Source organism: Cydia pomonella, chromosome 18, assembly GCF_033807575.1.
Source record: "Cydia pomonella isolate Wapato2018A chromosome 18, ilCydPomo1, whole genome shotgun sequence".
NCBI lineage: Eukaryota > Metazoa > Arthropoda > Insecta > Lepidoptera > Tortricidae > Cydia > Cydia pomonella.
Genome location: NC_084720.1, coordinates 15,929,794 through 15,954,931, shown reverse-complemented (window position 1 = coordinate 15,954,931; position 25,138 = coordinate 15,929,794). Strand labels below are relative to the sequence as shown.

At 39.1% G+C, this 25,138-nt stretch overlaps 1 protein-coding gene across 1 annotated transcript; it reads right to left on the bottom strand.

Moving 5' to 3' along the window:
* Positions 1 to 1,074: 1,074 nt before the first annotated feature.
* On the bottom strand, positions 1,075 to 24,674 carry LOC133527700 (tyrosine-protein kinase receptor torso-like). Its single transcript, XM_061864829.1, has 15 exons — positions 23,528 to 24,674; positions 12,195 to 12,231; positions 11,457 to 11,584; positions 10,308 to 10,569; positions 10,013 to 10,089; positions 9,729 to 9,831; positions 9,206 to 9,360; positions 8,515 to 8,635; positions 8,194 to 8,330; positions 7,697 to 7,886; positions 7,095 to 7,260; positions 6,501 to 6,926; positions 6,003 to 6,140; positions 3,354 to 3,542; positions 1,075 to 3,028 (listed from the first exon to the last, which is right to left on the bottom strand). Exons 1-15 carry the CDS (start codon positions 23,699 to 23,701, stop codon positions 2,902 to 2,904), a joined length of 2,430 nt encoding a protein of 809 aa, XP_061720813.1. The 5' UTR covers positions 23,702 to 24,674; the 3' UTR covers positions 1,075 to 2,901.
* Positions 24,675 to 25,138: the final 464 nt, after the last annotated feature.

Here is a 25,138-nt window from a genome sequence, read left to right as displayed (position 1 = left end):
ATAAGTGACGTTTTTATATGTATGGGACGTATAGCGTCCAAAGGGTAAAGTTGATAGTTGAAACACACGATCAGCGAGGGTTAAGGCTGAGTGGCACCACGAAAATGGATAAAGCGATGTATATGGATATTTTTATATGTAGCATTAAGTTATACCATTTAAAAAATATTAAATTATACGATATGAAGCAATTATACGCTGTTTTATTGTATTTTACGTGATATAAAATCCCTATGTGAGAATTACCCCATATTACGATTATATAATATTTAGGTATTATAGGTATATAATATTTTTACAGTACATACTTTAGCGCCCTAGTGCGGTAACTCGCACTATACGTGCGTATCTCAAAAATTAATGGCCGTTTAAATATGTACTGTAAAACGTACAATAAACGTGCGAAAAGGGAATTCGCAACTCGTGTCGATTTAAAACACCCCATTCGGTCGCGTTTTAATTTATCGCCACTCGCTGCGAATTTCTTACTTTTCGCACTTGTATCGTAATGTACTATTGGTCAATGATCGTTTAAATAAACTATCATTAGGTAAGTACAAAGTATTTATTCGTAATCACATCATAGCACAACTTATCAATACTGTATATTAAAGAACTACTTATCTGATAACATAATGACTGGTCTTGCATCATGCAAGTAAATAAAAAATTAATACATTAGGACGTAAACTAAAATTACAACTAAAGACGGCTTCAACATAGGAAAATATACCTTAATAGTTACTACAAAGATCACATGTACGCACAGCACTGGTTTGCAATATTGGTAACAATATATACGCATTAGGCCGGCCCCACACGTCCGGAATGTCTCTGAATTCAGATTCTTAATTCAGAAAGCCGGGAATGCCATATAGTCATTATGTTCCACACACGTTCTGATTTTTTCAGATTATGAATTCCTCAGATCGATCTGTAAGAGTGATACTGACGAGCGTTCTGAATTGAGAATGTGAAAATTAAGAATAACAGTTTTGAATGATTCGCGGTTAGTTACACTAGACTTAAATCGACCGGGGGTCCGAGGTGACCGGGGGTGGGACTTTGACATGGTGCATGTAACTGCGTCGAAATATCGGGAGCTCAAAAACAATATAAAAGATAATCACGGTCCATGTACCGGTCGATTTAAGTGCAGTGAAAATTACGATTATGAATTCCTGATGCCTTCTTATACTTTATGTAAGGACGAGAACACACACGCCCGAATTAGATTATGGATTTGCCAGTGGACATTCGTGGGAGAGAGTGAGACAGACACGGAAGACAACAGATCAATCGGAATGTTTGAGACATGTGAGAGAACTTGCTACAAAATTTGCAATGTCTGGTGACGATAAGGTAGAGTCAGACCAAGCTAACTTGGCAGCGATTTTGATAGCAGAAACTGTGCAAGTGTTATTTTAAACATCAAGCTTCTATGAAATTATGACGTTCAAAATAATACAGTCCGTGCTTTCAAAATCGCTGCCAAGTTAGCTTGGTCGAACTCTAGGTAACTCATAACATGACGGATTTTAAGACTGAATTGGCATGATGACAAATTTTTAAATCTCTGTTAATATTGCCGGTACACTTGTATTGTTTCCGAAAAACAGAATATTTCATTTATACTCGAAAAGTTTCTTAGAAACCATAATTTCCATGATTCTTTGTTACTGTCATCATGCTAATTGTAAATGAAAATGTAAATTTTTTTTTTGACGATCGTCCTTGCCTATGAAGCCGATGGTCCTATTGGTCCTGGATTCGAATCCCGGTAAGGGCATTTATAATATTTATTTATTTTATCTGTCGTGTCTAACAGAGTTATACCATTTCTGAATAAGGTGGCAGCGAAGAGGTGATCAAGACAATTTAACGAACCAGTAAATGGATTCGGTAAGTCGATCCTTAAGTCGGTAAAAATATCTCGTCGGTTTTAATGTAAAATAATTACTTAAATAATACAAAATCAGCATTAAATAAAATTAATACACGAGTTGGTTACAGACACACACAACATGCTTTGCAGGCGAGATGTTTATAATGATCTGGCCATAAATTAACTATCAAAAGAATGACAGAGTTTGCAGCACAATTTAAATACCTTACCCGCTTAGCTATTTCTGCTTTTGGTGCTGACTGCAAAAATAAAAGCAACTGTACGTCGCAATATCAACACTAGAGTTAGACCAAGATAAGCTGGCAGCAATTTTGATAGCCCGGAGGGTGTAAGTGTTAAGTAAACGACATAATTTCTTAAAATTTTGACGTTTAAAATAACACGTGCCCGCTCTGGGCTATAAAAATCGCTGCCTCTACCTCCGCAGTTAGTACAACTTATATATTTAACTAAAAGGCACTTCTTCTTTGACCTTAGTACTCTTAGGGCCTGTTTCACAATGTCCAAGTCCAGAATAAGCTATTTGCCACTTATCTGACGAATAAAGTCATCGTTGGCGTTTCGCAATGACAATTTCGAAACGTCGACGTTAAAAATGGTTAGAGATTAGAGAGCCTTAACATGCGCACAGATCTGTCAAATGCGTCGGTTGCGTGCCATCCGGGAATCGCTCGCTAGGCTCGGCTTATTGTTGGTATTGCGTTCAATTCATCCGCACACCCTGGGAATTGTCAGCAACATTGCTTTCTGGGTATTTACCCGAAAGAAGAATGGTCGTGCACTAGCTGTGCGGTTTCCAAAAATACCTCCATCTTACGCTCCGGCTGTGGCTCGAGGGTGTAGTTACTACAATATGGACACATAGTATACTGATATTTGGAGGTTTGTTCGGCGCGGGAGGCGAGGAGTAGTGGTTCGCCGTGAGCGAGGCAGTGGCGAGGCGTAGCCCGAGTCGAGGCACCGCTTGTCTCTGGGTCTGAGCTGGTAGCGAGGGTTTATGAGCACAACGGTACACTGACACTGATACTTGGAGGTTTGTTCGGCGCGGGAGGCGAGGAGTAGTGGTTGCTGTGTGTGCGAGGCAGCGGCGAGGCGTAACCCGAGCCGAGGCGGTGCTTGCCCCTGTGAAGTAAAAGATGCGGTTACATTTTTTTACCTAACATTTCTCAATCGATCGCCAGGCCTCTTTAAACAACAAGTAAGTAATAAGCAAAAAATAAGTCTTATTGCCTATTAGATTTTTGTGACCAAGGGACCATGTCGCTCGGTTGGCAAAAGTATGTATTAAAATAAAGAATGTTAACTCGCGAACCACATTAACCTCACGTAGACGTTTCGTTGCTCTTCAGGCTTGAGTTCCATGTCCAGATCAAGTGCCAGATATTGTTTGGCACAAGTACCTACAGTCCAGCATGTAGTCTAACTCGCTGTATAGAAGTTACTTTACCTTGCGAACTCCATAATCCTCATATAGACGGTCCTTGGCTCTTCGGGCTTGAGTTCCATGTCCAGGTCTAGCGCTAGATATTGTTCAGCACAAGCACAATGCAGCATGGTGTCTAGTTCGTTGTGTAGTTCGGCGAAGGTCGGTCGGTCGCGCGGCCTCGCCTGCCAGCATGCCAGCATCAGGTCGTAGCTGAAAAACAAACATACTTAATATTTTCAGACGCGTTACCTTTCCACGGAATCAACCAATAGCATTAGGTTGTACGAGTAATCCAGCGGAGCGGAGGAGACAATCAAAGCCTGTAATTTAACTTGTTACTAGGTAACTATATTGACTATCTCAGTTAGTGTTTAAACAACTGCGAATAAGCAAAGGTTTACAAAGAGAACCGTAATGAAAACCACGATTTCGTTTATACAATAAATCATAATCTTAATGCTTCCATTCATGTTCAAAGCATGGAGAGCGTGCCAAATCCGCACTGGATATAATACCTAGATGAGCACTGTTTATTTACTAGACGGATCATGTGGATTTAACTTAAGAACATTTTAGGTACGTTACTTTGTAAGTATTTATTCTCAGAAGCCGTACCTACCTGTGGTTAAATAAATTTATTTTCTCAAAAGAAATTGAACATTTCACTTAATTAGAGAAAATACAAGATAACACAAAATATGAGTGAGCATGCAGGTAATTAACAAATTAAAATAACTAATAACTAAAACTAGAACATTTCATTTACGAGCATTACATGTAAAAATAGGCACACGAACATGCTCAATAAAGTAAAGCTATAAAAAGCTGTATAAAATAAACATACCCACACAGGTATGTCCAAATTAAATACAAGCTGCTTATTTTTCACTAACTAAAAACTTATATAACGTTGCTAAGTCATTTTATCACTTATACTTTAGGCGTATTGCACTTTGAACTCTAAACACATACTCGTTGAGTTGAGCGACAATATTTTACTTAATAGTGCAATATCTTTTGTTCCCATGTGGAATGTTTGCCAGGACCGTATTTAGATATTATGAATTACGTAGTCCAATAGTTTTCGCTTGTAAACATTGTAATTTTTGCACTGTTTAATTTCTTTAGGTAGGCTGTTGTAAAATTGTGCCCCTTCATAACCAATATTTTTTTGCCACATTTGGTTCTAGCTGGCTGAAGACAAAGATCGTTAGAATTACGTAGAGGTCGTAAGCCTTTTTGTAATTTAGTTGTAAAACTTAGTTGTGAGTGGATTTTGTTAATATTTTATACCTAATTTTTTTTTAAATTACAATAACAATATATATAAAGGATATATACAGAGGATTACTATAACTTAAATCTAAAATAGGCCCTTGAGGCATTGTACGCATTGTACCAACGCGCCGCCCACCATCAACACCTCCCATGCCACCACGCCGAGTGACCTGCTGGTACTCACCGCTGCTTGCCGCAGGCATTGGGGCGCGGCATCCGGTAGCCGGCACGCAGCAGGCGTGGCAGACGCGCAGCCGCCACGTCGGCGTACGGCGCGCCGCCCACCGTCACCACCTCCCACCGTCACCACCTCCCACACCACCACGCCGAGTGACCTGCTGGTACTCACAGCTGCTTGCTGCACGCGTTGGGGCGCGGCATCCGGTAGCCGGCACGCAGCAGGCGTGGCAGACGCGCAGCCGCCACGTCGGCGTACGGCGCGCCGCCCACCGTCACCACCTCCCACACCACCACGCCGAGTGACCTGCTGGTACTCACAGCTGCTTGCTGCACGCGTTGGGGCGCGGCTACCGGTAGCCGGCACGCAGCAGGCGTGGCAGACGCGCAGCCGCCACGTCGGCGTACGGCGCGCCGCCCACCGTCACCACCTCCCACACCACCACGCCGAGTGACCTGTTGGTACTCACAGCTGCTTGCTGCACGCGTTGGGGCGCGGCATCCGGTAGCCGGCACGCAGCAGGTGTGGCAGACGCGCAGCCGCCACGTCGGCGTACAGCGCGCCGCCCACCGTCACCTTCTCCCACACCACCACGCCGAGTGACCTGCTGGTACTCACAGCTGCTTGCTGCACGCGTTGGGGCGCGGCATCCGGTAGCCGGCACGCAGCAAGCGTGGCAGACGCGCAGCCGCCACGTCGGCGTACAGCGCGCCGCCCACCGTCACCTCCTCCCACACCACCACGCCGAGTGACCTGCTGGTACTCACAGCTGCTTGCTGCACGCGTTGGGGCGCGGCATCCGGTAGCCGGCACGCAGCAGGCGTGGCAGGCGCGCAGCCGCCACGTCGGCGTACGGCGCGCCGCCCACCGTCACCACCTCCCACACCACCACGCCGAGTGACCCGCTGGTACTCACAGCTGCTTGCTGCACGCGTTGGGGCGCGGCATCCGGTAGCCGGCACGCAGCAGGCGTGGCAGGCGCGCAGCCGCCACGTCGGCGTACGGCGCGCCGCCCACCGTCACCACCTCCCACACCACCACGCCGAGTGACCCGCTGGTACTCACAGCTGCTTGCTGCACACGTTGGGGCGCGGCATCCGGTAGCCGGCACGCAGCAGGCGTGGCAGGCGCGCAGCCGCCACGTCGGCGTACGGCGCGCCGCCCACCGTCACCACCTCCCACACCACCACGCCGAGTGACCCGCTGGTACTCACAGCTGCTTGCTGCACGCGTTGGGGCGCGGCATCCGGTAGCCGGCACGCAGCAGGCGTGGCAGGCGCGCAGCCGCCACGTCGGCGTACGGCGCGCCGCCCACCGTCACCACCTCCCACACCACCACGCCGAAGGACCAGCTGGAAAATTACCAACATTATTCGAAAGGAAACAACGAGGGTATGATAATCGAAATAGCATTTATACATACTATTGTCACGTTCCGACAAGCATGTTCTCTTAATTGTCTTATCTGTCTTATCTTATTACTTATAATTGTTTGGTAGGTACCCAAGTGATAAAATGCGTCCATAATTAGTAGGCCGTCTCGTCGCGTTCATTAATTCGTCGCATTTGTTCAAAATACGTCTCAAAGTCAAAAGATAGCAATTTAATGGTAACTTTTAGAGATCAGGGAAAGAATTAAGAAATCTGTAGGACTCGAGGCCTTAAGAGCTCTGGAATGAGTTGGGATGACTTATCAACCAAATAATACTTACACATCGCTCTGCGTAGTATATATCCTGTGTGTCAACGACTCCAAAGCCATCCATTTCACCGGCATCTTCCCGTTGCCCTTCTGCTTATACTGATTCTCTTGATAGATGTCCCTGGACAGTCCAAAGTCCGCTATCTTCAGTGTCCTGTCGCTAGTTACCAGAATATTTCTAGCTGCCAAGTCTCGGTGGACTACTCGGTTGGAAGCTAAGAATTCCATTCCCATCGCTATCTGACGACAGAAAGACAGCAAATCTACGTAAGTCAGTTCAGTGTCGCAGACTCCGTTGAGGTCGTACATCTTGTTGACCACCAGTTTGGAGTGTTCATGAGAACTCTTAAAGAGATCGTTGCGGTAGTTGGAGGTTTCAAAGTTGTTGTTGCAGTATTTGGCGTTGCGTTTGGAAACCATCACGTCCCACGAGCACCTAAAATTATTGTGCAGTTAGTTACGTACTGGATAGCCAGTGTATAGCTACAGAAATTATTTGCATCTTTTTTTCGGTCTACTAAGGCCTTTTCCTAACTTGGCTGTAAGAAAACACCAAGGAAAAGCGCTCACTACAACGTTAGCTGTTCAATAGCTTTGCACTAACCTCAAGTAGGAGAGCAGATCCCCACGACTGCAGTACTCGGCGATTATGAGAGGCCTCCTTCCGCTGCAGCAGCCCACGAGGCTGACCACATGAGGGTGTGCACCAACACTCTTCATCAGTTCGGTTTCTGCGCGGAACGAGCGTACTTCGTCCCTGGATGGGTAGTCTGAAGGAATGTCACTGTATTCATTTTACAGTAATAAAATTAAACAAGCAGCAGGTAAATAGGAATGAAAGAATTAACGAACTTTAAATAGTTTGTCCTTTGAAAAGTTTCCGGATAAAAAAAGATCTACAAAGATGTACTCAGGCATATAACCTCGTCTAAATGTAGCTATTCCGAATGACAGACTGAGTGACTGACTACCTGACTACCTACTTTCGTGAATAGTTTGTGTTTATCCTAGTCTTCCTGTGGGGCTATAACAAATGGCCGACAAGTCGCTCTTGTACAGTGTTAATTAGAAAGAGATGGGTAGTCATTCTCGCGTCTTCCGTCACCGGCAGTTTTTAGTTATTTATTTCGGAGATTAATTTATTTGGTTTGCCTTCCAGATTTTTCTTGTTAAATATGAAAAAAGGTAACATTTCTTTGGTCTTACCTTTAAGCATTTTAACCGCAACTGCCTTGCCAGGTACTAAAGTCCCTCGTCGCACCACACCAAAAGCGCCCTCGCCTATAACCTCGTGCAACTGCAGCTTCTCTGGACGAATCTCCCAGCTGTCTTCAGTAACTGGCAGGTCGCTGATTATCTCAGGAAACAGCTTCTTCGGGAAGTCTTCTGGATCATCCTGAATTAAGTTTAACAATAGAGATCAATACCCATGCAGACTTGAAAAAAGAAATTGGTTCTAGCTACTCTAAACGCTAGTTCTTGGCAAGCGGGCAAGCGACAAAGAATAGAAGTGCTATCATTAACGCCAATTTCCTCAGAGACCCCAAAAGGTGTTGTTTTGTATTAAAATTTGGAACTATATCTTATTTAAATAAAATTCAAAATGTTTTTTTTTCTTCAATATGTTAAACCGGCTCACTCAAGTTTTTTAAGTCGATATTTTTTCTTTAAAATAACCACACAGAAACATACATATATTTTACCTCAAGAAACAGTAGTTTCGCCTTGCTGTCGCGGCGCCGTCGGTACCAGAACACGACGCTCACAAGCATGGTTGCTAACAAGAGCACGGCCAGAAGAGAGCCCAGTACCGGCACTGAGCTGGAGGCTACCTGCCCATCTGCGATGTCCAAACGATTAAGAAATCAGTGGAATCAAAGGTAGGTGTCCTGGGGTGTAGGGCGCAAAACAGTTTGTGTGAGATATTGTACTTTTCACGATTATTGATGAAGCCATCATCTTCTAACCCCGCATAGTTTGAAGAAACTGATGGAATCGATAAGACTATAATACTTATGACTTACGCGGAAAAATGCCTCGGATGCTCTCGTGACGACAGACGGGGCCCTTGAAAGCGCATACCGACACGCTGAAATCGTACAGCCCATAGTCCAACACTCCGGAGAACGTCGTTTCTGTAGCCTTCTGTGGGATAAAAAGTTCATTACTTAATAAGGAATCAGTAATTGCCATGCACAAAAAAACTAAACTTTCATTCGCTTCAAGTTATTCATGTTGTGATTCGGTTATTTTACTATTGAATTCTTGCTTTCGCCTTCTTAGTTGCTTTACTCCGGTCCGCTTTTATACTCATATGGAAAATGATTTCTGATAGATAATGATTTATTTTCACGGTAGTCTACGTAGGAAGTTCTTACTAGAAACTTAATGAGGCACTTAACGGGTTGACTGAAATACTAAAAATTTAACAACTGGACTACAACTCAACTGCTCTCATTGCATGCATGCCCATCTATGCCCATGCAACTAGGCACGTGACTAGCAATGTGCCAAAGATAATTTTCCAAATTCCGACTCCGACTGGCTCGTAGTTATTGTTGTATTGATAGTATTAATACCTGCAGGCACTCTTAATTGACAATTCGTAAAAGTAAACCATATATTTGCAACCAGTGGGATGCATTCTGCGTGTGTTGGCCCTATATGATTGAATTAAGTTGTTTTTGGCTTCTTATAAATATACAGAGAACTCACCCCAGACACATTGACCTTGTATTCCTCTTCCCCCACTTGAAGTTCGACCCGGTATCGGTCAGGGCTGTGTTTTGGCTGCAACCAGCTGACGCCAACGTCCCACGCGTCCCCGTTGTGAACAGGGAGCAATGTGATGTTCTTTACTGCTTGCGGTTCTGATAAAAATAGGGCAATATATTTATTCTAAAAATATAATGAACAGTAAAGCTTGACCAGTGATTATATGATCACGCGCCATATTGCGGATTTTCAATGGAAGTAATTTTTTCATAGTAAACTGAACTGTCACCATATACATGAGAATAACAGCGCCCTCTTGACAAAGATCATATATTCCTGGTCGGGCTTTAAATGTAGGTTAAGTAAGTCCATATTTTTTTTTTAATTCGCATATGTGTTACAAATCCAACACAGAAACTACCATACTTATAAATCAGTTGATTCGCCATCGTAAATTTAATGCAAAGTACTAAGAACTAGGAACTGGGCATTTGACATTGATATTATACTGTATAATTCGTACCTATATCGTACAGAAGTCCGCCTTTGCCATAACCTGCGACTGAGAAATAACATTTGCTTCCCAAGGGCACGTTTTGGGAATACTTGATTTCTGTTTCTCCTGGCTGGTGAATAAAGAACAAATAAAAAACTATTAATTAGATAAAATAACAAGTAGAGAAAATAGTATAAATACTCTAGTTGAGGTTGCAATTCCAACATTCACAAAATATGTAGATTCTCTGTTAATGCTTGCAAATGTTGTTTGGCCAACATCAAAGATAAACATCTACTAACAGTACTGACCTTACAATGAATAACCTTGTCGGTGCGAAAGTTGGTTATAGGGCAGTCATTTATTACTCTGAAAGATTTATCCGAGTCTGAAAAATAAAAGTATAGTACCTATATGAACAAACTAATCAACATATTTATAAATCAGTTCCAAAAGGGACTGAACGTGAACTGTAGGCAATAACGTGTTTTGGCAAAAATGAAGTTAATAAATATAGAAAAACATAAAATATGGAACTGGCTTTACGTTCAACAATATTGATTATTTTTCACCAGGTTTATAAAATATATTAAAGATTAATCTTACCATTATTAATTTTCCAAGTGAAAATAACAGTAGAACAATGGCAATTCATCATCCTACTATAATCTCTATGAATTTTGATAGTATAATTTATCTTTTGCTCATTGTTATGAGTGACATTCCTTGCAAGTAACTTTGGACCCTGAAGCCAGGGCGAGTGGGTTCCATTGTCAACCACAGCTGCTGTCCAAAACGTGTAGTTTTGCGTGGAGTTTAGCCAGACTTTTTCATTGCGAGACGGTGGAATCAGGAGATGTTGTACGACCTGAAAGTATTTAATTTTATAATTAGCTAGCTTCTGCCCGCGAATTCGTCTGCGTGGGATTATGATTGATTAATTGATAAAACCATCCTTTGTCTTTACTCAGGCCTCAAACTATCTCCTTACTATAACGGTTCAACGGTTTAAGCGTGAAGACTTGAAGAGGCAACAGACAGACAGAGTTACTTTTGCATTTATAATATTAGTAGGGATAAAAATCTACACATATTTATAATTAACTCAAAGGCAAATGGAAAGTTTCAAACTCTATTAGCCCTAGCAATGGTTCAAAGAGAATTTTCAAAAATTGCAATGTTCCCATGAAATGTTCTCGTATTTTTGCATGAGAATTTTCTCATGATAGTTTACAGAAATTTTGGAAATTTTGAGAATATTCTGCAACTTGCATATTGCCAACTAGCCCAATATTACATCATTTATAAATTATTTTTTGTTTCCCGTTTATTTCTAAAATTGTACGTTAGTTAGGCTCTCAGGGCGGCCATTAAAGAAGCGTAATTAAGGTACCTGCACTAAAAAGGCCCAGTGTTATTTTTATTTCTCTTATTTTATTTTATTTTATTTTTTATTTTATTTTAGTATATGGAAAACCAACAGCGCTATATATATCTAGAACTTCCAATAGAATTACAGAGCCAATTACAGGTTCTCGCTTATAAAAATACAATTATGTTAAACTTGCAGTTTTGTCTATGGTATACCTACGCGAATATGGACGCAAAATTTGAACCCATTCACACTTATAAAAGTATGAAATAAGGAAAGTAGGCAAGCTTATGAAGTCGCTTTTTTGGCGAAGGTATCGCTCCACGGTTTCAAAATCACTTACTAGCAGAAATAATGTGGGATTTTTTTAATGATGTACTTACATGACTCTCGTCATCAGAAACCATGAGAACGGCTTGCAGGAAATCTGAAGGCGATATTTCATAATAGACTTCCTTATCCAGCTTCGTGATATTAAGTTCCGATGGTAGACCCAGTAGAACCGGCGGACCTACAACAGTGGTGTAATTAGTTGCACTATTAGCCCAGGGGGCCTAGCTAAGATGCCAATCGTTTGCGCTACGGCAACGAAATGCTTTCTGTCTCTCTATAACTCTTATATATAAGAGCGATAGAGAAACAGAAAGCGTTTCGCTGTCGTAGTGCAAACGATTGGCATCTTGGCTAGGCACCCAGGGATTGGCACATCCGCAATATAGGAATCACCAGTTTCAGGAATCTAAAAGCGTCACTAAAGTTGTTTTCAGTTAGCAAAGAACTAATATAGGTAATAATGTGTTTCTGTGTGTTTTAAATATTGTGTTGCAGTTTTATAAATCGTTTCAGTGTTATTCGCGACGACGCGTGCCTTAACTCGGAATGTCATGTTGTGAAAGGTTAGATTTGACTAATCTGTGCGTCATCGTAGATGACACGAACCATGAACCAAAGTATGCTATGACGCTTAAGGGCAAAGCACGGGTTATCTTAACCGATTTTCAATGAGGATTGTGCGGACCGTGCCAAATAACGAATTTTCTGTTCGGGCCTAATGGCGCTCCATGACTATCTTTGATAGTAAAACAATTGAAAGTATAGAAGATTTAATAACAAATACTCACTTAGCCAGTTAGATAAACATACAGGGTCGTCCGGTGCCTGAAATATAGAAAAAAATTATGCAAACATTAGCGGTCATTAGCAAACAGAATTTGAAATATAGATGGATTGTTAAAGAAAATTTTGTACCCATAGTATACTGCAATCTTTAGACACTTTACTTAAAACTTTTAGAAAGCCAATCTTTGATACTATTCTTTCACGAATATGTTTAATTTGTTAAATATGAATAAATGGCGCCATCTTATCAGGCATAGTCCAAAGGTTGTGGCGCCATCGCTCGAAACGATGCCGCCATACCTTTACCTTTAATCTATTACTTATTGTTAGATGGCGCCACTTTTTCATATTTAACAAATTTAACACATATCATTGAATGATTAAGGATCAAAGTCAAATGGCTTTCTAAAAATTTTAATCATGTGTCGAAAGATGGCAGTAAATTTACTGTGGCTACAAAACTTTCTTTTACAATGCACCTCTATTTCAAATTATCTTTGGTCGTTAGATAAGACAAGACATAGATATTGGCTGCATCTTTTATAAGTAAACGTGCATTTCTTGATCTTGAAGGCTATGCTATCCCAAACGAATCTTAAGAACCTGAATATAGATATTCAGATAGTCCAGAGAAGAGGGCTTTGACAAAAAAGAACGCGCGGAATTTATTATATTAAATATTTATTTAATTTATTTATACTGGTTTTCCCGACTATATAATGGTCACAGAATAATTCCTAGCAAAAATTTGAGATCGTAGACAATATTCAGATCTGTGATTCTGGGATTTACAGGGCCTAAATTCAGCCAACACGACCTTGAGATATCAAATATAGTATTGAATTTTGTTTGAACGATATCGCGTCCGTGAGACCCACGGGGTTAAGATCCGTATTGGATATCTCTAAAGTAGGTATAAGTACAAGCAGGTAGGTACAGGTCATTGACAGTGATCAGATGACCAGGCCACCGACGCCCCAGACATCAAACTGTAGGTCAGTTCACGCCCGAGCGTTGAGGTAGACTCCACTCCAATACTACAACCACTACATTCCAAAACGATGCAAGTACCAGAGAATGTATACGTTCACTTTACGTTTAGATTTGTAGATCAGCCGCAGACGGAGTTCATGAACGATAACAGACAATTAATATAAAATGGATTAATTAGCGATGTTATAAATAAACACGGTGCAGTCGGAAACGTTTTACTTCTCCATATTTTGAAAATTCCGATACACTATAGGTGATTTCATATAATATTACTGGAACAGACTGGTATACTCCGACCACGCTAACTTTGCACTGGCTTGGCAGTAACAATGCTTATTATATCCCATAGAAGTGCCATACTCGTACATACCATAAAGTATTACTTGGCAGGAAAACTTAGCGAAGTGCTACTCTATATAAGGAAAGGCTCTACAGGGTGTATCTGTTATGTTTATAAGTTGAGTGGTAAATATGTCATAGTGACCAATTTTTAAATATGGGGCCAACTCCGAAAACGCGAAAAATATCTGCTATTCCATAGAAACAATGAAAAACACAAACAATGAATAATGTTTTCGTTTCGACATATGATTCGCCGAAACGAAATTAATGACGGCAGTTTTTTTTGCTATTTCGGGATTAACCCTATAGTAAAGGTTGTTCAGTAAGACCGAGTATAAGACCTATATATTCAGATTCACCCGTTAGAGTATGTTCAGGCATAACAAAAACACCCTGAAAAGGATCGAATGAGAAAATTGTACATCCTATATGTATTTTTATTTTATTTTTATTTTTTTATAACTGTCCGATTATTTCAACAAAATATGTTTTGTAGCGTTTTTAAAACTGTCCTGTAAAGAAATCAGTAGCCTACGGCGGATCTAGAAAATCGCTGTTATTTTTATTAACTTTAATTTGTAATTTCATATTTTTTTGTAATATAATTTAATTCAATCAAATCGATATTATTTAATTGTATTACGATTTAGTTTGATTTCTTATAAATTTTAATTATTTATTAATTATAACATGTATAAATAGAATGACATTGTATAGCTATAGTGTATAGCTATAGATAGAGTAAACTTTTTGTAATATGAAGTCATATTTGTACTAACGAAAAAAATATCTCAGTTGGTCCTTAAATAAAATGAAATTGAAATTTCACCAAAATGTTCGTAACATTTCTTTCAGCGATTTTTCATGCTGACTGTCTACGTAGATAACAAAACCAATATTGAATACGTCATGCTTTGTTAAAAACAAGCTAAAGTCATGTACACAAGGGTCATATTCGAACACAATGAAGCTATTACGTGAACATGCATCGCTCTGATGTAAAGGCGTGTTTACACGGGGTAGACTGTCTTCGTTTGTATTCCACGTTTGGTTAAGTTTGGGAAAGACAAAACAATACGTAAATGCGCCCTAAGACTTCGAGTTATCGCGTGCTGTCAATGACATATTTGGCATTTTGTCCCGTAAACATGTTTTTCTAGACAGTGTGGAATTACTCATAAATTGTAAGTAGAAATGTATATTTTGTGTAATGTATATTTTGTTTACTAACAATCCTGGATAAGGCTTGAGGAATATAATTAAGGAATATCATTAAGTTCGCGTTTAATTACTTATATTATATGTATACTTATAACCAGTATTGGCCGAACGTTAATTTCAATTGATCAGTAACCATTACAAATTGAACCGTAACGTAACGGACGGTTACAGTTTACGGTTCAATTTGTAATAGATAATGGTCAGTTGCATTGATGTTTCGGCCAACACTGCGTATAAAAGTCACTAGTTAGATAAAATGATTGTGTTTGTCATAACATGAACATCGGATGTGGATGTTTCATTCCATGTGTGGGTGAAGTTTAGGAAAGCCTCAAAATAAAAACCGCAAAATTTTCTATATGTAAGCTACGTTCACACTTAGGTACCAATATTCGAAAACGCTTTTTGTTTCGTTTAATATTTAGTTTTAGACTTAGTTGAATTACACTAGCTTACGCAGCTCTGTTTAGTTAGACTTAAAATGTAACTACAATTTATTTTACTTCCTTGCCCCATAATGTAGCGTTTAAATGACATCTCATTTCTCTAGCGATAAATTGCAACTAAATGTTTTTATCCTTCTGTGGACACATGTTTAGAGTTATAGTCCAGATCTGAACTGTATGTTAATATCGTAACACCTGTTATTGTCTGTAACTTGTTTTGTGAGCCGAATAAATAAAATAAAATAAAACAAACAAGGTTTATAAGCTGGTATGAAGCAATTCAAAAAAGTAATTCAACTTAGTTCTACAGAAAGCCCAATAAGGCTTGAATTGTGAGTGTTACACGATGATATGAAATACCACGAGTTGGGAACAAATCACGGGTAAATTTCGCCTGCCGGAATTACCCAGAACCACCAGCTTCACAGCCAGACTCATTGCGACTAATTTGGGGGCCTAGGTACGATTATCTTTTTCCCTTCAGATTCATGATACCGCGGTTTCACTGTAAATGAGTCATGATTTGAACCCACGACTCTGATCGGGGAGACGTAGCCTCAACCGGCCTCCAGTGAGGTGCATTACTCCAATGATAAAGTTTATTGCACTGAGCAACGAACTTTGGCGATGCATGTCAATGCACCTAAGACGAGAAAAATATTATTTATAGGTATCTGTCAGATAATATAATATACCGTAGTTACAAAGGTGAAACTACAGAGGTAAGTTGTAAACCGAACCGTAATTCTTCGATCCTAGCTGTACCCTTACCTTCGCGAAAAAAGCGTTAAATATATTTACTAAACAAAAAGTAAGTACCATTTTAGTTTAAAAATGCAATTTTCCTATCCTTGCTATATCCGTACCAATTGTTAATACAAACCTAAAAACCTGAAAACCTAAAAACATAAAACATTCGCGAAAAGGGCGCTATATTGATTAAACAACAAAATCAGTTTGAACATGCTTTTTGGTACTTGCTTTTCGAAAGAATGTTTAGTGGATTTAAACATATGAGACCGAAACCGTCAAAACAACCCACTTTGTCGGTTGCTATAAGGGCGAGATTCGCTTGTATCTTTATACGAATAACCTGTCGAGGCGGCCTTATGGCAAGTGACAAAGTGGGACGTTTTGCCGGTTTCGGTCACATATGTAGATATTTTTACCTCCGAATATTAATTGAGAGTTGATATAGGTATAGTCAGCAAAGCTATTACCTTGGAACCCCTGAGACGCCCCTGGGTGCTAAGCGAATAGTTTTACTGACTGTACGTGGCGTTAAAATATGCCAATTAAAACCCTGAGAAATCTTCTTTTTTTAGTTCCGACGGAACCGAGACGGTGAATTTGCATTTAGGGTGAGGGGCTATTTATTTGTGTGCGCATCCTTTATGACCTAAATGCTAATTTTAAGGTTACTCTGACCATCAAATCATGCGCATTGCAAAATTCGTTCACTGAGTTTTCAATTTCCGCACGAGATAGATTTAAAGCATTTTGCACGGTACAGCCTTCATATTTAAGTTTAATTTTCAATGCATTTTTGTCTAAGGAATCTGTTATCGATGTTGTGAAATTGACGAGGTTAGGAGTGTTTGGTAGACACAGTTAAATTTAAGTATCCAGTATCTTAATCTAGATATCTAACGTTTTTTCTACATACAGACATTGAAAAGGTAACTAAATCGAAAATAAGGCCCTGCAGTTCTCTAGGAACATGTGACCCTGGGCCCATTAAAGAAATGCTAATAGAACTTGCGAAAACGAAGCATTCCTGTCGTAATTATCGTAAAAACTGGGGTACATATGCGGCTAAAATGGAACGAACTATGATGAAAGTCAGTTCAGTTCTTTATACGAAGGTTGGGATAACTAAAGTTACAGAAAATCGGTGTTACTTAATTCTAGGTCTAAGTCGAATCATAAAATTTCCTTCGTACAAAAATCGCATGTAGTAGTGGACATAGAATAGAGTAAGAGCTCCAAACGTCCTGTAGTGCCATTCTTTCAACTATTATTGGGCTCTAATTAAAAGTGTATTAAAAGAGAAGTATGAAACAGCCAAAAACATTAACAATTCCAGCAAGTGACCGGCTGATGCAGACAAATGTGAAAAACGGGTCCGTAAAAAGCTGCCACTGCCGCTAGGAAGAAGCTGCCTATCACTCCTACAGAAAAAATAAAAAACTGACAATTATCTAAAAGTCGCTTTCTATTGTAGTTATTCTAAAAACCTTAGTTTGTTCTCAATAACATAAGTTTTTGTTTTCATTTGAAGTTTACAGTTTTTTTCCCGTACACCTCTTATAACTTAAACCCCCAAAATGAGTAACCTTTAAAAAAATCTTCTTTTGATGCCACTTAATTTGAACATAAATATCAAGACACTCGACATACATTGTACCCTTATTCGATGTACAGTCAGCTGCAGAGAAAAGGTTCCTATCTGCATACAAATTTCTATGTACATTGATGTATGTGCTAATATTATATATAAGTAGATTGAAATTTCCTTAAATTTTATACTGACGAGATGACACACACTAATGATATAATCTAAAGCCGGTTATACACACCACGAACTCAACGAAGTTAATCGTAACTATTTGACTGTACAGTCTGTTCACTTGCACCGGTGTAAAAGTAAAAGGTGTTTAGCCGGCTGAAGACGTTAAAATACTGGTAAATGTTTTAACGGTGGAAATCGATTGAATGTTGTTTGTCAATAAAGGTACGGAAATTATAGTCGAGACGATTATAAGAGCGACTAAATTTGAATCTGACTCAGGTGGTTACTTATATGTAGTTAAAAATAAACACTGACAAGCAACATTTTACTTCATTTTACAAAATGTATGTGTAGGTGACAGAGACTCCTTCGCTAAAAAAACAATTCCCCGGATGTAATATGTAACATAGGTAGCTGAAAGGATTTCTTGTTTCCGTAAGTAGCGGTTTAAGAGGCCGGTTTGCGTGGACGGCCGCTTAAAAACACTTCTCCATATTTTTATACTACGTCGGTGGCAAACAAGCATACGGCCTGCCTGATGGTAAGCAGTCTCCGTAGCCTATGTACACCTGCAACTCCAGAGAAGTTACATGCGCGTTGCTGACCCTAACCCCTCCCCCCTCGTTGAGCTCTGGCAACCTTACTCACCGGCAGGAACACAACACTATGAGTAGGGTCAAATGGGTACAAGCGTAGACCCCATTTTCCTCTATGGATATATTAATGTTGTAGATAATATTTTGACATATATATCGGTTACAAATCCTTACATCCTTATTTCTATGGTAACAGAATGTTACTTATATTTGGACACTTTAGCCCACTATCACTATCTATTGATGCTGACTGGATATACGTACGTGTGATAAATATTATCTAAAATTAATATTTTGGGTCAATCTTACACAAATCACGTCGAACGATTACCTATAGTACAACTCCAGATTAAATGTGTCCCTACCTAAATTTGTAACAGGGTGGGTTAATGGTGGACGTCAAGAAAAAAAATCCATTACTCTCATTCTGTGCCATCAGAATATACCCCATATTTGTCAGTCGATTTTTTATTGTTTCCAAGTTATGATTTTTTCAGTAAAATTTTGAGGTGACGTGGGTTTATTTTGCTACCAGATTAAAACAGGAATGCAGGTCTTTCATTGGAAAACAATTGTATAAGTTTAGCTTGAGCTCGGGTACGGGGTACCTTAAGCCGGTGCCGGCTGCGTGTACGTCGATGTGCACGTGCACGTGCGCTAAGATGTTAGAGCCGTGCACGCACACGCCACGCCAGCCGTGTGCCGTCTCTCAATCGAGAATTTAGCAGTACATACATAACTACAATGTAAAGGTGCGACCACACCGCTGCTTAAAAACGATGATGGTACGGAATCGTAGTGACGCACCGAAAGCGTGCCTTTTTTATCGCACGCTCTCCACACTGCTGCTTAAAACACACCGACGGTGCGAAATCGCAGTGACGCGCCGTTTATGTCAGGATTTTATCGCATCATCCTAGTATAAACCGTAAAGTTTACGGCACGTCACTACGATTCCACATCGTCAGCGTATTTTGAACAGCAGTATGGATGGCACGAAAAAAACGGTACCTACGCTTTACGATGCGTCAAACCGATTCCGTACCGTCACCGTTTTTTAAGCAGCGGTGTGGTCACACCTTAAGAAAACAAAGCTCCGTTTCAGCTTGGGCAAAAATGCTTTCGTATGTCCGGATGTTCTCCTCTACAGTTCGCTATTCACAACCGATTCTCGTGGAATTTTGTGAGCAGTGTGGCTACCACGTTCGGAACTGACATAAATGCTAACGAGAACGTAACTTACTTTCTATGCATCTCGCTCGTGCTCGCATATAAGTGCGAGCGAAATGTATAGAAAGTAGATTACGTTCTCGATAGCGTATATGTCAGTATTGAATTGACTGTCAGTGACTCATGGAATGTGTACAGGTTCGATGATTAAATAGATTTTTTTGTCGATTCAGTTTTTGTACATTTTTCAGTGATAAATTTATTGAGTTTTAAGCTATGCTCGCGAGCTCTGTGAGCCACTACTATTTAAATTAGACAATAATAATTGGAATGTAGTCTTAAGCCCAAGTCCGGGTGAGAGAGGGTTGAGGGTCGTTTACTCTCAACTTTACTATAGATAATTACATTAATTACAACCAGCCTAGAACTAGTACAAGTAGTATAATGGGTATACTTACCCATCAGTGCTTATAGTAAGATAACTTCTAAGACCGTTGCACTTAATTAACCTGATTGAGCTACTTATTTATAGATGTGATATAATATCTCATTAAGACTGGGCGACCGTCCAGTGGCGCCCTCATTAGGGGAATTGTGTTTTATAATAAACCAAATCATTTCTGTATTTCGCAGCTAGATGCAAGCTGTGACAAAGACCAAAAGTTGGGGAATCAATAGGGCAACAATATTTAAATTATGATTTATACAGAAATGGTTTATTAGAAAACACAATTCCCCTAATGAGGGCGCTACTGGACGGTCGACCCAGTCTTAAGGCTACCCACGAATAAAACGGTGTGGTGTAGTGTATAATTAGTAGGTACGTAAGCACTGTATGTAAGAACGTGTATCTAACATATTGGAGGCAGAACAAATCATAATTTTCGACGAAGCTGTTGTTTAATTAATTCCGTCCGTACAACGGTATTCTGCATTCGTGGGATTAAAATTGTTTTTATTTTTCAATTTAGGGACGACAGACGTGTTTCGCCGCGCCTCCCCACGTACAAAACCATGATGATTATTTTATCAAATAATTGTTTGAGTAAAAGGTAACGTACGTTTGATAAAAACTATGTGTTCTTACTTGTTTCTAGACTACCATCACGGTAGTAGAGTCAGACCAAGCTACGTTGGCAGCGTTTTTGATAGCACCGACTTTGCAAGGGTTAAGTAAACGTCATAATTTCATAAAAGTTCGACGTTTAAAATAACACTTGCGTTGTCTGTGCTATCAAAATTGATGCCAACTTAGCTTGATATGATTTGAAGGCTGCTGCAAGCGCGGCACTTTCAAAGGGAGTTTGAAATTGAGTAGAATAAGGTAATTTAAAACCGGTAGGTGTTTTTTTAAAATTAAATACTAGTTTACATTAATTAACGCGCCTGTACGTAAAAGTGACACAGTGAGTTATGGCACCATGCGTTGTATATAAGAGCAGGCGCTGTTTCAACTTTCGCTTTTTTCATACATCTTCACATTTTTGCAGATTGTACATGTTTAAAATATATGAAAATAAGGTCACCTAAGATATAAACGCTCCGTTTTCAAAATGAGTCTGCCATAATTATAGCCCAGAATGACCAAATACAACAACCGCACAAAAATACGTTGAGATAACCTTTTTACTGTTGTACCTTCGGTTGATACCTATTGTTGGTAATTCTCAGAAGCGTGTGCGGTAGACCTCGTGGGTGATGGCGGGATAACTTGGACTCCTTTTTGAGAGGCTGGCCAGATATAGCACGACGATGAGGCCTTTGCCCAGCAGTGGGACACAGTGGGCTCTGAATAATAATATTTAGTAACTTAAACGATTGTTTCATTTGTATTTTTATGGTATTTTGTAAAAATACGTTTATGCAAAAAACCTAAAAATGTAATTATATTATCTATTTATTATAAATACTTAAGTATACAAAAAATACATAATTATGTGCGGTTTTGTGGTTTATAATGAAAATAATGAGCTTTGGAAAATTTACAATAATTTACTCTGCTTTGTAATTAATCAAAATAACATTGTATGTACAGTTGCTTGACGTACATCAATGTTTTTTTTTATGATATAGGAGGAAAACGAGCAGACGGATCACCTGATGGTAAGCGATTACCGCCGCCCATGGACACCCGCAACACCAGAGGGATTGTTAGTGCGTTGTCGGCCTTTAAGATGGGATATGAGATGTATGGGAACGACGGCAAAGTTATATTTTTAGCACATTCCAAATATTTTCTTCGTTATTACATAGTTTGTGAAGTTTTAGTAGTTACGTTACCCAGTTATATGGAGTTCGATAAGAGTGAAGTATTTATTTAGGTACTGTAAAAATATGGACAACAGGCTGTTTTATAATAACTACATTTATAGTACCTAATACATTTAAAGCCAAGTGTGAAGAGGAAACTTGAATGATTATTTTCCATCAACTATGCTAAATTGTTGTTGTAAAAGCCATTTTTCTTTTACAATTTAAACTTAATTGTGTTTTTGTTTAATTATGAACAATTATGTAATTTAAATACTGGTCAATTCGAACTTACATTCCGATATTAAAATGATATAATTTTGTTTTCACTCGCCCGTGCGTCTCGCTCGCGTCAATACTTGTACGAACAAGTGCGAGCGAAATGCACGCGCGTATATTAACAATATGACATCATTTTCATATCGGATATTTTAAGAGGGAAGTATACCTCCTGATCGTCCATACAAAAAGAGAAAACGTTTTTCCACTTCTAAATATTTTCCATTCTCCATGATCTTTTAGTATGTTATTGACACAATGAAAAACTACCCTTTACCCTTCTTTTTTCTTCAAAATTTGCAAAGAAAACATAAAAATTTAAAGACGCGAAACCTCAAAACCAAAGTGATTTGTTAAGATTTAGTTAGACGAAACCGTTTTCTCCCAAAATGGAATTTCATAGAAAAATTACCGTTATTTCGTTAGATTAGAAAAGCTGTTTAAGTGAGAGAACCAGAAATTGTTTGTCTAATCATTATTAGACAAACAATTTTTAACACATTCATCCTTTTTTTTTTTTCATTAGACATTTCTAATGAATAATTTTGACGGCCTCCTAGGTCCTAGCCTAGTCGGTAGATTAGACAGTGAGATTATTATGGATGTTTCCATGTATATGAGTATATAATAATACAGGATGATTCATAAGTCGTGATCAGAAATATGTATTTCTTTGTATTTGTATGTTTAGTATAAACTGGTGTAAGTAAGAATATTCAAAAATCTATTTAGGATGGTCGTTATTTCGTCGAAGCTATATTTTTCTCCGGGGAACTTGCTTAATGTAAAATCTACCACTAAAAACTTTTTTTTTTTTTAGAATTTTTCAATACAATTAGAGGTCGCTACCGCACTATGAATATTTGGACCCCCCCATATTTTTTTTCTCTCAGTCTCGTGGTTACCCTACTTGTTACATGCAACTGTCACGGATTGATCAAATTATTAAATTCAACCTCTTTGTCTTTGTTATTTTGCTGCCTGGAAACGTTAAAAAATATATTGACAATGACAAATTTAATAATTCATAACATTATGTTGTTTATATTGCAATTAAGTCAGGTGAATAGTAGGGTGATCATGAATATTGTTAATAGGGATATTTTTTCCAAATTGTCACATGGGTCGCAAATTAAATCTTTTGACTGTACACGCACAAGCATGCTTAAGCTTACTGTGGGATTAGAGCAATTTATGTAAAATTGGCCTATAATATTAATTATTTTTTTATTTATTTAATTCTAGGTATTCTGGATAGTCACGTAAAGTGTACCGATAGATGAGATACCGATAGATGAGTCATCCATACAATTTGTTTCAGTTTCTAAGTAGGTGAACTCTACAAGTAACCATATTAACTGTGAACAATTGTAATTTTATTTGTTTTTAATTTACGTCACATTTTTACTAGCATGCATTCATTGGATGACGTAAAACACGATCAAATAGAATGACGCGATGATAAATCTGGTTAATGAGAAATAATTATATCAATTATGTAGATCCCTAAGTAAAATATTACTTACCGTGAAAATGTTGCAGATTTCTTCAGCAATCGTATTTAACGTTTTATTAGAATAATTTAGTTCGTCCACTAGCACTCTTTCACTTTCAATCGATTCTGTCCGAATTATCAAACACGCAATACAAACTAAGTGTATACACCCCCTAGAAACAAATCTGTTTTTCCCAATCGCCATTTTGGAAAACCGCGTTTTATTTTTCTTCAGTCATCAGCACTTTCTTTCAGCCAGTGAGGGTAGACAGTTTATTTTTAGGCGGCAAGTACAACCTTATCAATGTCTATGATCTTTGTTTACCATTTCGTCGGAAAAAAAGAACTTCAGAAAAACAATTGTCATTAGAATCCACTTGAAAATACTGGCAAATTCTCGAGACCGAAAACAAAAAAATATTAAAGTTCGAAATTCAAATTTTGTAATACGTCCGGAAAATTCGCGCGTAGCTAGGCCGGGCGGTCGTTCTTCAGAGACGCGAGCGTGGACTGGGCAGCGTGAGCCGCGCGTTTGACTTTCCATCGTAAATCGCGTTTCGTTATGCAATATGTACCTAATATTTTGTACTTTTTGTGCCTTAGGGGTGGAGGTTTTCCGGACGACCAGTTTTGCTACACATTTATCCGGACTGCGGCGACAACGCGGCACATTAAACGTTACTATGAAGTAAATAAAATTGGTATGTTATTGTGCAGTTGCATTATCTATTCACTGTAATCTCTTAAACACAACTGGATGAGCTTTAAGCCAATGTTGCTTAAGCGATTATGTTGCTTATTCTTAGCAGCTTACAAACTAGAATACCATACATACCCATGAGTTTACTTCTTTCGTCGCTGAAACTATGATATGTCACTAGGACACTGACCTAAGAATAGTCTTATAAAAAGTTTATTAGGTTGAAGTTCGGAAAGGTGATCTAGTTGTTTTCCCCAGACTTTCAAATAGGTACTTATCACAGGTACTTATGAATAAAAACCGATTTAAGAGCAGTTAAAAGTTTTGTTTGCCTGGTATCAAAATGGGACAACCATACAGAATTGAGACCTCGATTCGTTTATTCTCTCACTTTCACAGAGCATATGCATGAACGAGATGGATGGTCGAGACCGCGGATATCATGTTTTTCCTTTAATTTTAATTGGTTGTAAGTTAAAAAAAACAAAAAGTAATCACTGAGTTCTCCCAAAAATTTTGGAAGCTATTTTCATATTTTTAACTCTGGTGCATAAATTGTTACAAATTGTTAAAATGGGTTTTAGACCTTTATGTTCGTGTTTTTTCCTATTGAGCAAGTCAAAAATCAGGATACTAATCGCTGTAGTCCCTAGAAAAAATCTTCAAGATTTGTATTTATATTTTTGACAACCGTATTGTTATCTAAAAAAGCGGTAAGATTTTTCAAAAATTTCGCTTTCGCAACCTACGACACCTCAAGTCAAAGTTTTCTTTGACAATATACCTCTATTTCAAATTCTCTTTGCTCGTACTATTACTTACTTGCCCGGAGTTGGTTCGGTTTGGTCCATCGTGCGCTTGCCACCGTCTGCGCCTGCGGTTTTAGAAGCCGTGGGCATGGCGAAGAATGACAGCAAGCGTCCCGTCGGAGTCACGTCAGCT

What these genes read in the sequence shown, in the direction of transcription:
- LOC133527700 (XM_061864829.1), bottom strand. Translation starts at nt 23,701, where the DNA reads ATGGCGATTGGGAAAAACAGATTTGTTTCTAGGGGGTGTATACACTTA. An exon ending in CATCCGAGGCATTTTTCCGC is followed by an intron (nt 8,331 to 8,514) that starts GTAAGTCATAAG and finishes TGGACATCGCAG; the next exon opens with ATGGGCAGGTAGCCTCCAGC. An exon ending in AACGCGTGCAGCAAGCAGCT is followed by an intron (nt 3,543 to 6,002) that starts GTGAGTACCAGC and finishes TTTGTTTTTCAG; the next exon opens with CTACGACCTGATGCTGGCAT.